Raw genomic sequence first — 13,311 nt, 5'->3', positions numbered from 1 at the left:
AACAGTATATAAAGGCTCATGAGCAGAGAAAACAAAATAATCTAAGTGTCTTATGTTCACACTCCAAAACAAGAACAGTAAAATTAGAGCTCATTTCCTTTGAGCAAATTAAAGGACTACAGCCATCCTGTCACAAAATAACATAACTGATGTTAGGCAATGGTTGTCTTATTTGATTAATTCATTTCACATTTAAATTTTCCTAGAGCTGGCTTAACATACTAGACTAGTTTGGATTTTCCTTTAAACTTTTTCAATTCTTTGTTGGCTAGATAGACTTTCCTATGAGTCTATACCTAATTCTCTCATATTTCTCATGACTTTATTTCTGGGTGAATATCTACATATATAAAACTTACTCAAACCTAGTCTGTCAGCCATGAACAACCAGAAAAGCCAGCAAAATCCTCCTCCCCAAGCCATTAGTAGTTAATAGAAAGATTTGGGCTAAGCATATATTTTAGTTCCTTTCCACGTTCCACAAAGAGGAAAAAAAAATCATGTTGAAACTCATTAGAAAGAGCCTTAATTATATGCAATAGCAGAAAAAAGGAATGCTTACTGTAGGAAGTGGTTTATTCTCACAGAGACGGGGGGGGGGGGGGGAGACTGTCTTAACTTCACTGATAACTGTATTTCAAATGTCCGTATTAGTAGTTTCCTAAAGAAGTTTTAAACCCAGAACAGACATTTAGTTGATAAACTATGTAGAGAACAGAAATATTGCAACTGTTGGAGAAAACTTAAAATTTAAGAAATATTGGATGGGAAAACAGAGGAAGGATTTGAAGAGTGTAAGTTATTTAATAACAGGAAAGAAACTTCAGCAACTATGTTTCATGTAGCTGGAAATAAAGAATGATTGGAATACCACAAAAACAGTTAAAGAGTATAAGAGCTTAAGTAAGACTCTAAATGAAACTGTGCTTTATTACCTACTGATAAATTTCCTTGCAATAAAGCTTGACCTTATCAAAGGAACTCAAATAAATAAGTTACCCCAACAGTACACCTTGAAACCACTTCTTCGTAAACTGCAAGAGATGTGTAGGTATGTTAGCTTTAGCGTACTAAGTACATTAGAGATTCTAAAGTACCCTCACGTATTGATGATGCTCCTCTTACCCTATTACCTGAAACAGCCTGAGGTACCTTGTTACAGTGACACTCTTCAAGTCACTAGGTCAAATCTGAACTTGCCAGAAGCAAAATACAGAGACTCTTAAGTCTCTCCATACATAAAATACCTCATATCAGGTCACATTTCATTAAATATCCAAAACATGTCACCTCTATGCATAAAAAGTAGGGTGAAGACTTGGGTTTGGGAATTTTTTTGTACATATGGAAGAACTGTAGTAAGTGAACTTATCTGAAACCTGAGAATCCTAAGGAATAATTTTTATTAACAACTGTAAGTCTTTTTTCCTTTGACATTTCAACATCTGGATCTCTTCCCCGATTTTTTTTTTTTTTTTAAACAAGGTATTCATTCTCACTAATTGTCTCTCATTTCAAGTATGATTAAGCAAACAGGGTATAAGCATTCAAAGAACCACCTCAGTTCAACACAGGCAACATTCTATTGAAAAATAAATCAGTGGGAAAGGTGGATACTGCCACCAAGTGGTATAAAAGAACAAAGTTAGAAGTTTCTATATTAAAGAAAGGTCAATGTACGAAGAAAATCGTTTCTAGCACAACTTTAATTATTGTTATCTACTATTCCGTTAAATTGCTGCAGCAAAAATTAACACAGATGTCAGTCAAATTTCAGAAGGCTGAAATTCTCCTGTAGAATTTTGTTACAGAGCACATTAAATGTACAATGAAGGAAAATGCTCATGTAAATCGAAGTTAACAGGATTAATTTAATCTCAATTATGACCAGAGATGATGACACAAAATAATACTGAAGCACATAAATGCACAAATTTTCCTGACTACTTTTTATAATTCAATCAAAAAGAGAAATGAAAATAATATGAATTTCACAAGATAATCCTGTATAATTAATATCTCTTTACACTTGATTATTCCATGAGTAAATTTCAAGGAAAAAATCATTGTAACTAAAGAATAATTTCAGAAGTAGTAAAATGACAATGGCATTTAAGTTTCTGCTAGGCATGAGTTGGGTAAATATACTCTGGATACCTGAAACCGTCTTATCACAACTCCAGATTTATGTGGAACTAAGCTAAAATACAAATCATCCTAGCTGTATACATACTCAGAGTACTGTAAATATTCATAAATACCTTAAAAACAACATTCTCCTTATACTGTTTCAACTCCTTTACTCTTTGAAAATAAAAACTAAATATATTTAGATAATCTGTTTCTCTACCTCTGGTGTTTATACGTTAGCTGAAATCAAATTATCTTTTTCTTTAGTATAGAAATAAACAGGAAAAATAAAATATAAAAAGTTGAAAAGCATAACAGAGAAGATGCAACTCCAAAGAATTCTTAAAAAATGCATTTTTATATCATTAAAACAAAAGGTGAAGCAAATTACTACCAAGACATCACCGTCTCAAGAACTATATGCTGAACCATCAATGTGTTTTCAACTACTGCTGGATGGATCTCCTGCCTCAGCTTCCCCGCCTTGAACCTTGCACTCAGAAAGCACAACATAGCTGGTAAGAGTCTATCCTGAACGGTCTCATGAGCAAATTTTGCAGGGTAGCCATTATGTAAAATTAACTGTTATGCAAGGACGTATATAGCATGTTTCCCCTTTCCCTCCTTCCCTGCTCCCTCCTCCCCCCAGTTATTTTTATATAGCAAAAAAGCTTTTATATCTTATACATGAATAATGAGTTGGAGAATGAATTTTTCACTAGATATACATATTTACACAGCTTCTTAATTGAGATAGTTAAGGTGCACAGACCTCTGTCAGACACTTCAGCTGGGATTTGTACCCACTTAGTTCTTCTGTTAGGCTGTCCTTTTTCATCTGTAGATCACTTAGCTCTTTTCTTAAGGAATGGACTACTTCATAGAATCGGATCTAGAAGAACAAGATAAATGTTCAAAATTGAGACTACTAAAATTGCAATCGCAAAACTACAATCCCAAAAACAAATCAGCTCAACATTTTATGGCAATAATTCACCAAATGATTTCTAGTGCATAACAGGAACCTGGTTGGGGCTGGGGTGGTGGGGGTGGGGAAATGTTAAAGGAAAGACAACATCTTTTTTTAGCCTTTGACAGCAGCAGCTAAGAAATAATCAGTTTGTGTTTGGCACTGAATAAAAAAAAAGGAATAAAGGTAAAGATACACATTTCTGTTCAACTAAGGCAGCTCCCAGTCAGGCTGCCTGATTAAAAAACACAGCTGCTAATGGACCACATGGTCCCACCCTCTTACTCGTGCCAACTCTAGAGCGTATTTGATTAACAGTGTAAAAAACAAAAAAAAGCCTATTTAGCAATAAACCAACTTAACTTACTAACTTCCCCCAAGCCAATATAAATTTTTATGGGGGTGTGGCGAAAGAGAGATTAGTTTTGTTTTCTGCCAGTTCAGTGTGCTGAATCTGCACCAACAAAAATGCAAGAGCAAGCACAGGAAGTGGGAACAGCACATAACCAGGAAGAACCATGACACACCCGCACACACACACTTCCAGCAGTAGCATGTTGCTATATGAGTTCAGCTGCATCATGCAGCTAAGCCTCTGAAAGACTCGACTCTGCCAAATTAACACTGAAAAAGCACCTTGTAAAACGATTGGGGGGGGGGGGGGGGGAGGAGGAATCTGTAACACATACTCCTCTCTTCCTCTACTCCAGTCATAGGTATAGTGTCAGACAAGTAAGTCTCAGATCCATAAAACTTTTCCAGAACATTTCTACTGAACAAGAAAAAAATACTAGAAAACACAGTAGTAAACCCACAAAATCAGTAGTAAAAAACAAAGAGACAAAACAAAGAAGAAAGAGCTTTTTTGATACACACCCACACACACGTACACAGAGGTTATTACTCCCATTAACTTGATACCTTAAAATGTTTGTTTTGGGGGATGAAAAGAAAAGAATAGATAATTAAACACTATTTTCATGCAAAAGCTACTCCATACCCCCATCATTAACGCTTCGTTTGATATATGATTAAAGAAGAAATATAAGCAAGAAAGCACAAATAAAGTAAGCATTCAAGAGCAAGCTGTACTACACTTCCATACAGAAGCAAGACAGTCTGTTTGCAATCTGTAAACAGCAGAAGACAAAGAAAAGTTCCAGGTATATTCCATATAACTGACAGCATACAATTCTAAAAAACATAGAAGCCATGGAAATTTGCGATGTAAATACGAGTGTAGTTTGCTCTATACAATAGAGCAAGTGCACAACATGACTGGAAGAATAGTCATAAGGCAGAAAAGTGAAATTTTCTAAAAAGTGGTGGGTTTTTTTGGTTTTTGTTTTCAAGTTTTTCCAAATACTGTGCTTGTTGAAAGTTGCAGTTGTTTGAATTTGTTGTACTCAAAAGAGCTCCACTTTCATCCTTACTTTTAGATGCAAAAATAAGTAAGCTAAAATAGGACATATGCTATAAATTTAAAGTTACTTCTTATTGAAAAAAATGCAAGCTTTCGCAAAATATAGTTGCTATTTTAATTTTTTTTTAAGATGGTAACAAGGGATTCTCAATTCGTTATGCCTAAGTTTACACATAAAATGAACAAAATTAAGATGGTTTTTAAAACTACAATTCAATTAAACCCAAAATACAGTATGATAACATGATATTTTGTTCATGTTCTGAAAATTCCAAATGACAAATCGAATCATCAGATGCTACAGTTAAAACTATAAATTGTCTTTCTGTTCTGGGAAGTGAACTAACTGCATATTATTGGCTTATTTTACTGCTTCATTACTATTTTTTTCTTGCAGTATTCTATTTCTTCAATATTTAAGGAGTTTTTTCATGTCCATCTGTGAAATTACATTACTTCTAATGGGTTTGCATGAAATCAAACAGTGAAGTTAGTTTTGTGGGTTCTTTCTAACTTCCAAACTACAACAGGCTTCAACAACTTCCTTAGGAAAAAAAACCCAAAATTCAGAAATGTGCATGCAAACCAGTAAGTACAATTTTAGTCTCTTAACTACAGCTTCCGCTGACCAGTTTTCATCTATCTGGATTCTTTAAGAACTTGTCTGATTACATGTGAAACTGAGCAACTGAATTTCAATAAAACCCTCTTTCCCCTCCCCCCCCAAAAAATGATTACAAAATTTTTAATTTTTTTTCTTAAAAAAACCTTGATTGTCACTAATTGGTAACCATTTAAAGCATTGTGGGTTTTTTTGAAACCGCACCTAGCTTTTCGCTTAAGTTCTTGTATTTTTACTATGATTTCCCTAGGAAACCTAACTTATGCCATCATGCCACATTTACTTCCTAAACCACAACAGCCTTAAAAGAGATTCCCCAGTATCAAACCAAGATGACAGGGGATACAGGTATCAAGGATAAACATATCTGCGCAGCCTTCCCAAGAAAAGATTGACCCATGGAAATAAAATGAATGCAGCAGATGAGAGGAAGGTTGTAGCAGAAGTTCAACTGTTATTGTTATTTAGCTTGCTTGATGGCCAATAAACATTCATGTAACTCAGCAGTCAAAGCACACATTGCCTCTTGCCAAGTCAATATAGCAGAAACAAAAATTACTGTAATGAGATTTCAGAAACAACTGCATATCTTAAAAATTACAAATTTATATAGATGTGCTGTAAGGAAAAAGTTACCACTTTCTAGGCAATTTTTAAAAAACTCTTAGCATGTGCCCATCACTTTTTGTGGAAAACTAGAGTTAAGCTAAAAATGGGTGGGTGCAGAGGATGAGAAAGTTGTCTTCTGTTAAATGAAGTTATGCGAAAGTAGTTGTATCAGTTAACTACCTTCTTAAACAAAGAGCAACTGAGCTGTAGCTAGGAAAATGATGGAACTGAAAGACATGGCGACTAAAATCGGATCAAACAGAATTTGCAGATACTGTTTTTAAACAACTTGGTGAAAAATTTTTACAGAAGAGTGCACAAGAGGCTGACTTTACTGAACAAATTAAGTATTCAGCTGCCAATCACCAGTTCAACAACCTGAAGTGCTTTAAAATTTTGCATACACTGTTTCTAAAAAATCATTCTTATAAATGGTTAAAAAAAATCTAAATGTTTACATATACGTTCAAAACAAAAAGCATGATTTTAAGAGAAAGACACTTAAAACATCATTTTTCATTTGTCATCATTAACATTAAACATTGTCTAGTCTTTGCTCTAACATGTCACTATTGCACCCCTTTGTGGAAGAACAGTGAAAAACATTTCACATTTGTTTTAATTCTAGTATTTTAAACTTGCAATATCTCTATATACAAAATCTGTGTTTAAGCATTTCCTGCTGTTTGTCCAGTATACCAGGTTTCAAATAAAGTGTAAGCATTATATATACATTTACTTCTATCCTGGTGAATTGTAAGGCAGTTTTTTATAACTAATAGAAAAAAAGTCTGGAAATTTCTTGCTCAACTTTTCTCTAAGCAGAACTCTTTCTCACCAAGGAGAATTTTACCCTGATATCAGTAGACTAGACTATTAGTCTGCACGTAGATCTGAAACCAGAGATTTTATCTGCCCAAGAAATGCAAAATTCCTCCTTTGTTAAGCAAAGCAGAAAACAGCATCAGAAAAATTACTTTTTCCCTTCAATGTTCTTTTCCTAGCCTTCAGAAGCCAAATGGATGCATAGACAAGATATGAAAAACAGTTCTGTAGCCTGCCAGGATCTGTATCAGCTGAATAACTCAAAGTAATGATAAACAATCACTGAGCTTAACTGATACTCTCAGGTTCACACTGATCCTGTTGTCAAAAGAAGTTGAAAGAAGCAGAAAACAGCATCTTACTACAGTATATCTTTAGAATGTCTTCTCCAGAAAAAAATAAAATAAATTTGGCCAAAAAAGGACTTCTTCAAAAGAAAAAAAAAGTGACATATGTAAAGAGGAAAGGGGCTTCACTGAACACATTAGTGGAGTTTGAGTCACAGACAAAAGTAGCATTTACTGGTTGAAAGCAAAAGGAAAACAATGGTAGATTAGGGGGTAGAAGATGGCTGTTACTCACCCCTCCCACTTCACATCTTTTTTAGAGCCCCTTTCTACTCACAAATACAATCTAAGCACTCTAATTGTGCTGTGACACCTTCACTTAAAGCAGCTGCTAAGGTTACTAACTCCTGGTATCTGTCCTGCCCGGCTACAAAGTCTTTTGTACTGACTGTCAATCAACTCCTGAAGTCCTAGAGCTTCCTGCACACCAATTTCAGGCAGGCTGACATGGATTTCAGTTTGTGTTAAAAATCTGCTTTATTGACCATGGTGGTGCAGGAATCAACAAAACGCCCCCAAATACTTCTATAGAGGGCAGTGGGTACAGTAGACAGGTAGGGCATAATAACCTAATAGGCCCCAAGCTAAGTGTTCTTGTGTTATGGTTTGACCCCAGCCAGCAACTAAGCACCACACAGCTGCTCACTCCTCCCCCCTCCCAGTGGGACGGGGAGGAGGATCAGGAAGAAAAAAAAAAAAAAACAAAAAAACTCATGGGTTGAGATAAGAACAGTTTAATAACTAAAGTAAAATAAAAATATAATACTAACATTAATAATAAAAATATAATAATTGTAATAAAAGGAATATAACTAAAAAAAGAGAGAAATAAACCCCAAGAAAAGATAAGTGATGCACAATACAATTGCTCACCACCCGCTGACTGATGCCTGAGCTGCGATCCGCCCCTCCAGCCAACTCCCCCCTGTTTATATACTGGGCATGACGTTCCATGGTATGGAATACCCCTTTGGCTAGTTTGGGTCAGCTGTCCTGGCTATGCTCCCTCCCAGCTTCTTGCACACCTGCTTGCTGGCAGAGCATGGGAAACTGAAAATCCTTAACTTAGGATAAGGCTACTTAGCAACAACTAAAACATCTGTGTGTTATCAAAATTATTTCCCTACTAAATCCAAAACACAGCACTGTACCAGCTACTAAGAAGAAAATTAACTCTATCCCAGCTGAAACCAGGGCATCCTGTTTATCACTCAGCCTTAAGATTTTCTTAGTACTTTCAAAAGTCCAAGTTTCAGAACTTTTGAAAAAAAGTTTCCAAGAACATCCTTTAGATAAGAATGACAAGTTTTACTTCTCTGTACATATCTAGAGCACAGTATATCATGACTTTCATCCAGCAAGAGAACTCATTCACGCAGCATTTATACCTCAACAAATGCACTAAGCTTTTTAATGTTATATTATTTACAGCTTCCTTAGTAACTAGCTCTATAGATAAGCACAATGCTAATACTTTGGTGAATTAAGGTTTACATGTCTAAATACTCTTCATTCTCAGAAGTGAGCCAGGATGCTCTGGACACATCCCACAGTCTGTGAAGTCATTGTCTTTTTATTGCAAGCAGAGTACCCTCCACCCCTCCATCTACCCATAAGCCATAATTAACAAACTTCTTAAATCAAGAAAATGTGCTTAAAGTATACTTTAAGGTACAGTTTGTCTCCTGTCAGATAGGAAAGGGCCAGATGGAAAGCATGAGGGAAAGTAAGAGATGTTTGCAAGAGCCATCTCAACCTTGTGGTCCTGGCAAGCCAAGTCTCAAATTCCTATTTTCAGCCTGCTGTATTTCATATCATCAATGTGTGCCCACCATTTAATTGTAACACCCCATCTGCTTAACCTTCTTAAAATACATCAGCAGTTCTACTCTCTTTAAGACATCAGAGTCTGGGATCAAAAGGTTCCCCTCTTTACTGGAATCCAGTCATAACAGACTGATCCAGAAGCACATCTGCCTCTAAAGGTCCTTCATTTCTAGTTGGGGAAGAATAAGAATTCTAGGAGTATAGACTGGCTTCTACTATATGCACATCCCTTTAATTCTAAACAAAAGCAATTTACAGCTTGCGGTGGGTTGACCCTGGCCAGCAGCCAAGCACCCATATGGCTGCTCACTCACTTGCTACCTCCAGTGGGAGCAGGACAGAGTGGGAACAACAAAAGCAAGAAAAGTCAGGTGTCAAGTTTTCTCAACAGTTTAATTAGTGAAGGAAAGACAGAGTTGAGGGGGGGGGGGGGGGGGGAGGGAAGCCATGCAAAGACAATCACTCACCACATCCCACAAGCAGACCGATGCCCAGCCAGTCTCTGAGCAATATCCACCTTGGAAGCCATCCCCCCACCTTCTCTTTCTTCCTCTACCTCCAGTTTATATTGCTGAGCATGATGTTAGATGGTATGGAATATTCCTTTGGCCAATTCAGGTCAGCTGTCCAGCTGTATGAGCTCAATCTCAAGACCACCCCTAGCTTGCTGGGGACAGGCGGAGGCAGAATGGGGAAATGAGTAAGCCTTGATACTGTGCAAGCACTGTCCAGCAATAGCCAAAACACCAGTGTGTTACCAACACTGTTTTAGCCACAAAGCCAAAGCACAGCAAGATTCAGGCTGCTATGAAGAAAGTTAACTCCATCCCAGCCAGACCCAGGATACAGCTATATTTTAAACCAATACAAAACACAATACTCACAGAAACATATTCAGGGATAGAAAGCTGATCTTCAGGAAGAGATTTTAGCTTCTCATAGCAATCATCTGTTAATTCCAAGTCTCGCAAGCTACGACGGATATCTCCAGCTCTCTCCCTTAATTGATGATTTGTTTCCTCCAGTTGCTTCTGTCTCAATAAAATAGTTTCCATTTCTTGTTTCATTAGAGCTTGATGTTTTCTTCAAGATTGATTTGAAAACAGAAGACATTAAGTAGCAAGTAACACAAGTGACAAACCTTCACAATACCCTGGCAAGGGAGCGAGTTATGCTCATTTTGTAGAGGGGAAAATTTACACAGAGATTAAGTAATTAGCACAAGAGTGTATACCACCATGGTTACACAATCATATCAGATACAGTATATATAAAAAGCCAGGAACTTCATAGTCATTGACAATACAAAGCTGAATCTGAGAAGCGACAATTAATCTCCACATATGCTGACTTGAATTTACAAATTAGTCTTAATTTACCCATTAAAAGGTTAAAACCATGAAAAGGCAGAATATAGTTCCACACAAAACCCAAGGAACTAGTAAGTCACCAAATAAAGCAATAGTAACTTCAATTTGTGTCTTATCAAGTTGCAGCACATACATGCTTATGGCCTATTCCACATACAACCCTTCATTTTCTACCCAGTGCAACATACAAAGTTGGGGTCCTTTTAAAAAAAAAAAAAAAAAACAAACAAAACCCCACAAACACCACTACACTTAAACAAGCAACCTTACCTCCAGCCTTAAAACATTATCATTACTATTATCATCAGTGACAAGGTATTATATGGCAAGAGAAACTGCACATCACTTAGAGGTGTTTCAAAGTGTTTTCTTTATTTTATTTTAATCAAAGGCGACTGACCTACTTTTTTGGAGCTGTAACTATTGAAAACATATTCAAATTAAATCATTCTTCAAAACACAATAATTCCTACTTTATTTAAAAAGTAATATTAAAAATACTAGCTAGTACTACAAGCTGATGTCTGCCCCACTGGTTTCAAAAAGACAAAAGAAAGTCCCAGGTCAGCAAAGCAGTCACACAAGGACATATTCCGCACATAGTGTACGATTCTGTTAAACGGGGACAAAAAGTGAGGTAAAAGACAGACAGAAAAACTAATGAAAAGACTGGGGAAAGAAAAGTAGTTCAACTTTTTTACGCCTATTAATAACAATTCGCAGATCAGTACTTTTTTACTGAGCACTCCTCAGATAACTCAAGTATGGCCAACATAAAAATATTCCACTCTGGTGCAAATAAGCATACAGAATGACAGACATTTTTCTGACAGTCAGCTGCTCTTAGTTGAAAGACTTTGCTGTAACTAATCTCAGGTCTGGCTTCACATCCCTAAATCTGTTCTAGGCTTACTACAGAATATGACTTCGAATTAGTGACATCCTGTAAGCTGGTGCATCCTCTACTGTAACATGAGACTATTAAGTAATGCTCTTCCTTCACAGGTGTTAAAACATTTAATTGACAAAGTAATTTGGAGAAGCCTGCTAGTCAGTCTATTTTCAGCTATAGGTTGACTCAAAATGTTTCAGAAAAGCAAGATGAAAAGTAAGTTTCTACATCATCAACTGAAAGCATTTCTGACCAATAAGCAATCTTAACTGGAAGTGCTAAACTTTATTCCCCTTACCTTTCCCAAGTCGTCTAGGCTGCAGAGTTATTAAAAATTCAGTTTAAATTGATGGAAAGTCTGCCCCCTCTACCTACTCCTTTTGCTCTTTACTGGTTTTAAGAACGTTCTTACTCCCAGTTCCTATTAAATTTTGAATGCAGGTAACAATAAAACCAAAACCACAAACTTCAGCCAGTGAGAGCTGAATTCAAATTTACTTATATGTAAATTAAATATGTAAATTCCATTTTTAGAATGGAAATACTAATATAATCAGCACAAGAAATCCTATTCCTGCAATTCATAATAATCAGTTTCCATTAACTGTCCATGAATTAATTTGAATTCATATTACTAAGTTATTAAAGATGAAGTTCTTAGTTTTACTTCCATCATACCTGGCATCTTCTTGCTGTAATGCCAGCTGACTATCCAGTCGTAAAGACAACAGCTGCTTTTGATGGATTGCATCATTAAGCTTCTCTTCTAGCTCTTCAATCTAAATATAAAGAATATAAGTATAAAATGAAGAAAAGAAGTTACCTTGGTAATTTTTAAAAAATATTTTACAAAAAGAACAACTTGAAGGAAAAAAGTGGAGCGCCTAATGCCCTGGGAAGTGCAATAATGATTGTCTAACAAGACTTCAAAATAGCTAAGGCTTCATAAAATGTGATATGGATTTTGCTCTAAGGAAAGACTTAGTTCTAAAATTGATCTTTTTCAGCCAAATAGCTACTTGTTCAGCTAATTTCAAACTAGGCTTAAACTCAGAGTAGCAACCCAGTGAAAGCCACAGTTAGTATATAGTAGGTTGTACGTGTGGACTGCACACAAACACGGCGAAGCTTTTACACCTTTCTTAGTTTCATGCATCTTAGTGGAAACTGTACACAACAAAATCTCCTACTATTAGCATATTGGTATATTCTACCCACATCTTCATTAACAGACCATTGAACAGTATTCCACAAGTTCAGGTTAAAAGCCCTATTAAGCTGCTTACATCAGTGACAAAATTATTCTTCATTTCTGAAAGAAAACAGGTCTTTTTCTTTTGTTTTTAGAAAAGGAAAAACTAACTTGATCACACCTCATTCATTTATAACTATAAAGACTTGGACAAGTCAGCTAAGTTTTCCATATCTTTGTTTCCTCCTTTTCTCATTAAAAAAGCCAAACAAAACCAACCAAACAAAAAACCCCTCCAAACCCCCAAAAAACAACTAAGTAGGCTTCCAGCATGCAATTCACAGAAATTCTTTTCAGAACAGAAGTTTCTACCATACTCTAAAAGCACCAGAAACAAGAAAAGATTATACAACAAAAGGAACAACATTTCTTACCTTGGTCAAATATTCTACTTTCAAGTTGTCAATCATCAAGTTTTTTTGAGATAATTCTATTTTAAGCAGCTGAAGATTATGGAGCAACTCTTTCCGTTCAATCAGCTGCTTAGTGATTTTAACAGTACCTTCTCTCTCTTCAGAGGAAGAAACATCATCAGTTGGTATTGTGGTTTCTAAGCTAATATCTTCAGACTCCAAGGAGCTAGAAACGTTTACTTTCCTGAATTCCTTAGAGCTTTTATGTGACATTTTCTTCCACTAAGCTTTCTGCAAAGCTTTTAAGTTACACTTTGAGATGAGCCCCCTGAAGAATCAAAACAATTAAGTGAAAGGCATTATGAAAAATTAACCAGTTAAACAAGACCACTAAGCAATACTTCTCACTATCACATGAATATATTTTTTTGTTCACCCAAGAAAAACACTTTAAGAAGCTCTGAAGAGGGCAGTTGCCTGAGGACTCTCTTCCTCAATAACTATTAACAAGGGCTTTGACTGCAATAAGCTAAATATTGGTGTGAATCAGGCTTACTAGCAAGATGTTATAGCTAAACCAACATGTGCATCTGCCATTCACACTGTCAGAAGAGCTTGCACTGAAAACTCCTGGGACTCACGAGGCATACAGTGTCAGAGAACATCCAATAAGGGGCGTAACAAGACTTGC

At 36.1% G+C, this 13,311-nt stretch overlaps 1 protein-coding gene across 1 annotated transcript in view; it reads right to left on the bottom strand.

Moving 5' to 3' along the window:
- The window catches only part of PIBF1 (progesterone immunomodulatory binding factor 1), a 125,459-nt gene extending 112,521 nt beyond the window's left edge, over positions 1 to 12,938 (bottom strand). Inside the window, exons 1-4 of the mRNA XM_050897402.1 lie at positions 12,642 to 12,938; positions 11,694 to 11,794; positions 9,638 to 9,836; positions 2,903 to 3,022 (exon numbers count right to left, since the gene is read on the bottom strand). Of these exons, the coding sequence (XP_050753359.1) occupies positions 2,903 to 3,022; positions 9,638 to 9,836; positions 11,694 to 11,794; positions 12,642 to 12,893 (672 nt within the window). The 5' untranslated portion in view covers positions 12,894 to 12,938. The remainder of the gene's footprint in view (positions 1 to 2,902; positions 3,023 to 9,637; positions 9,837 to 11,693; positions 11,795 to 12,641) is intronic.
- Positions 12,939 to 13,311: the final 373 nt, after the last annotated feature.

The sequence above is a fragment of the Gymnogyps californianus genome, chromosome 1 (genome assembly GCF_018139145.2).
Source record: "Gymnogyps californianus isolate 813 chromosome 1, ASM1813914v2, whole genome shotgun sequence".
Classification (NCBI taxonomy): Eukaryota; Metazoa; Chordata; class Aves; order Accipitriformes; family Cathartidae; genus Gymnogyps; species Gymnogyps californianus.
The sequence above is the reverse complement of the archived record's forward strand: the minus strand, read 5'-3'. Positions and strand labels throughout refer to the sequence as shown.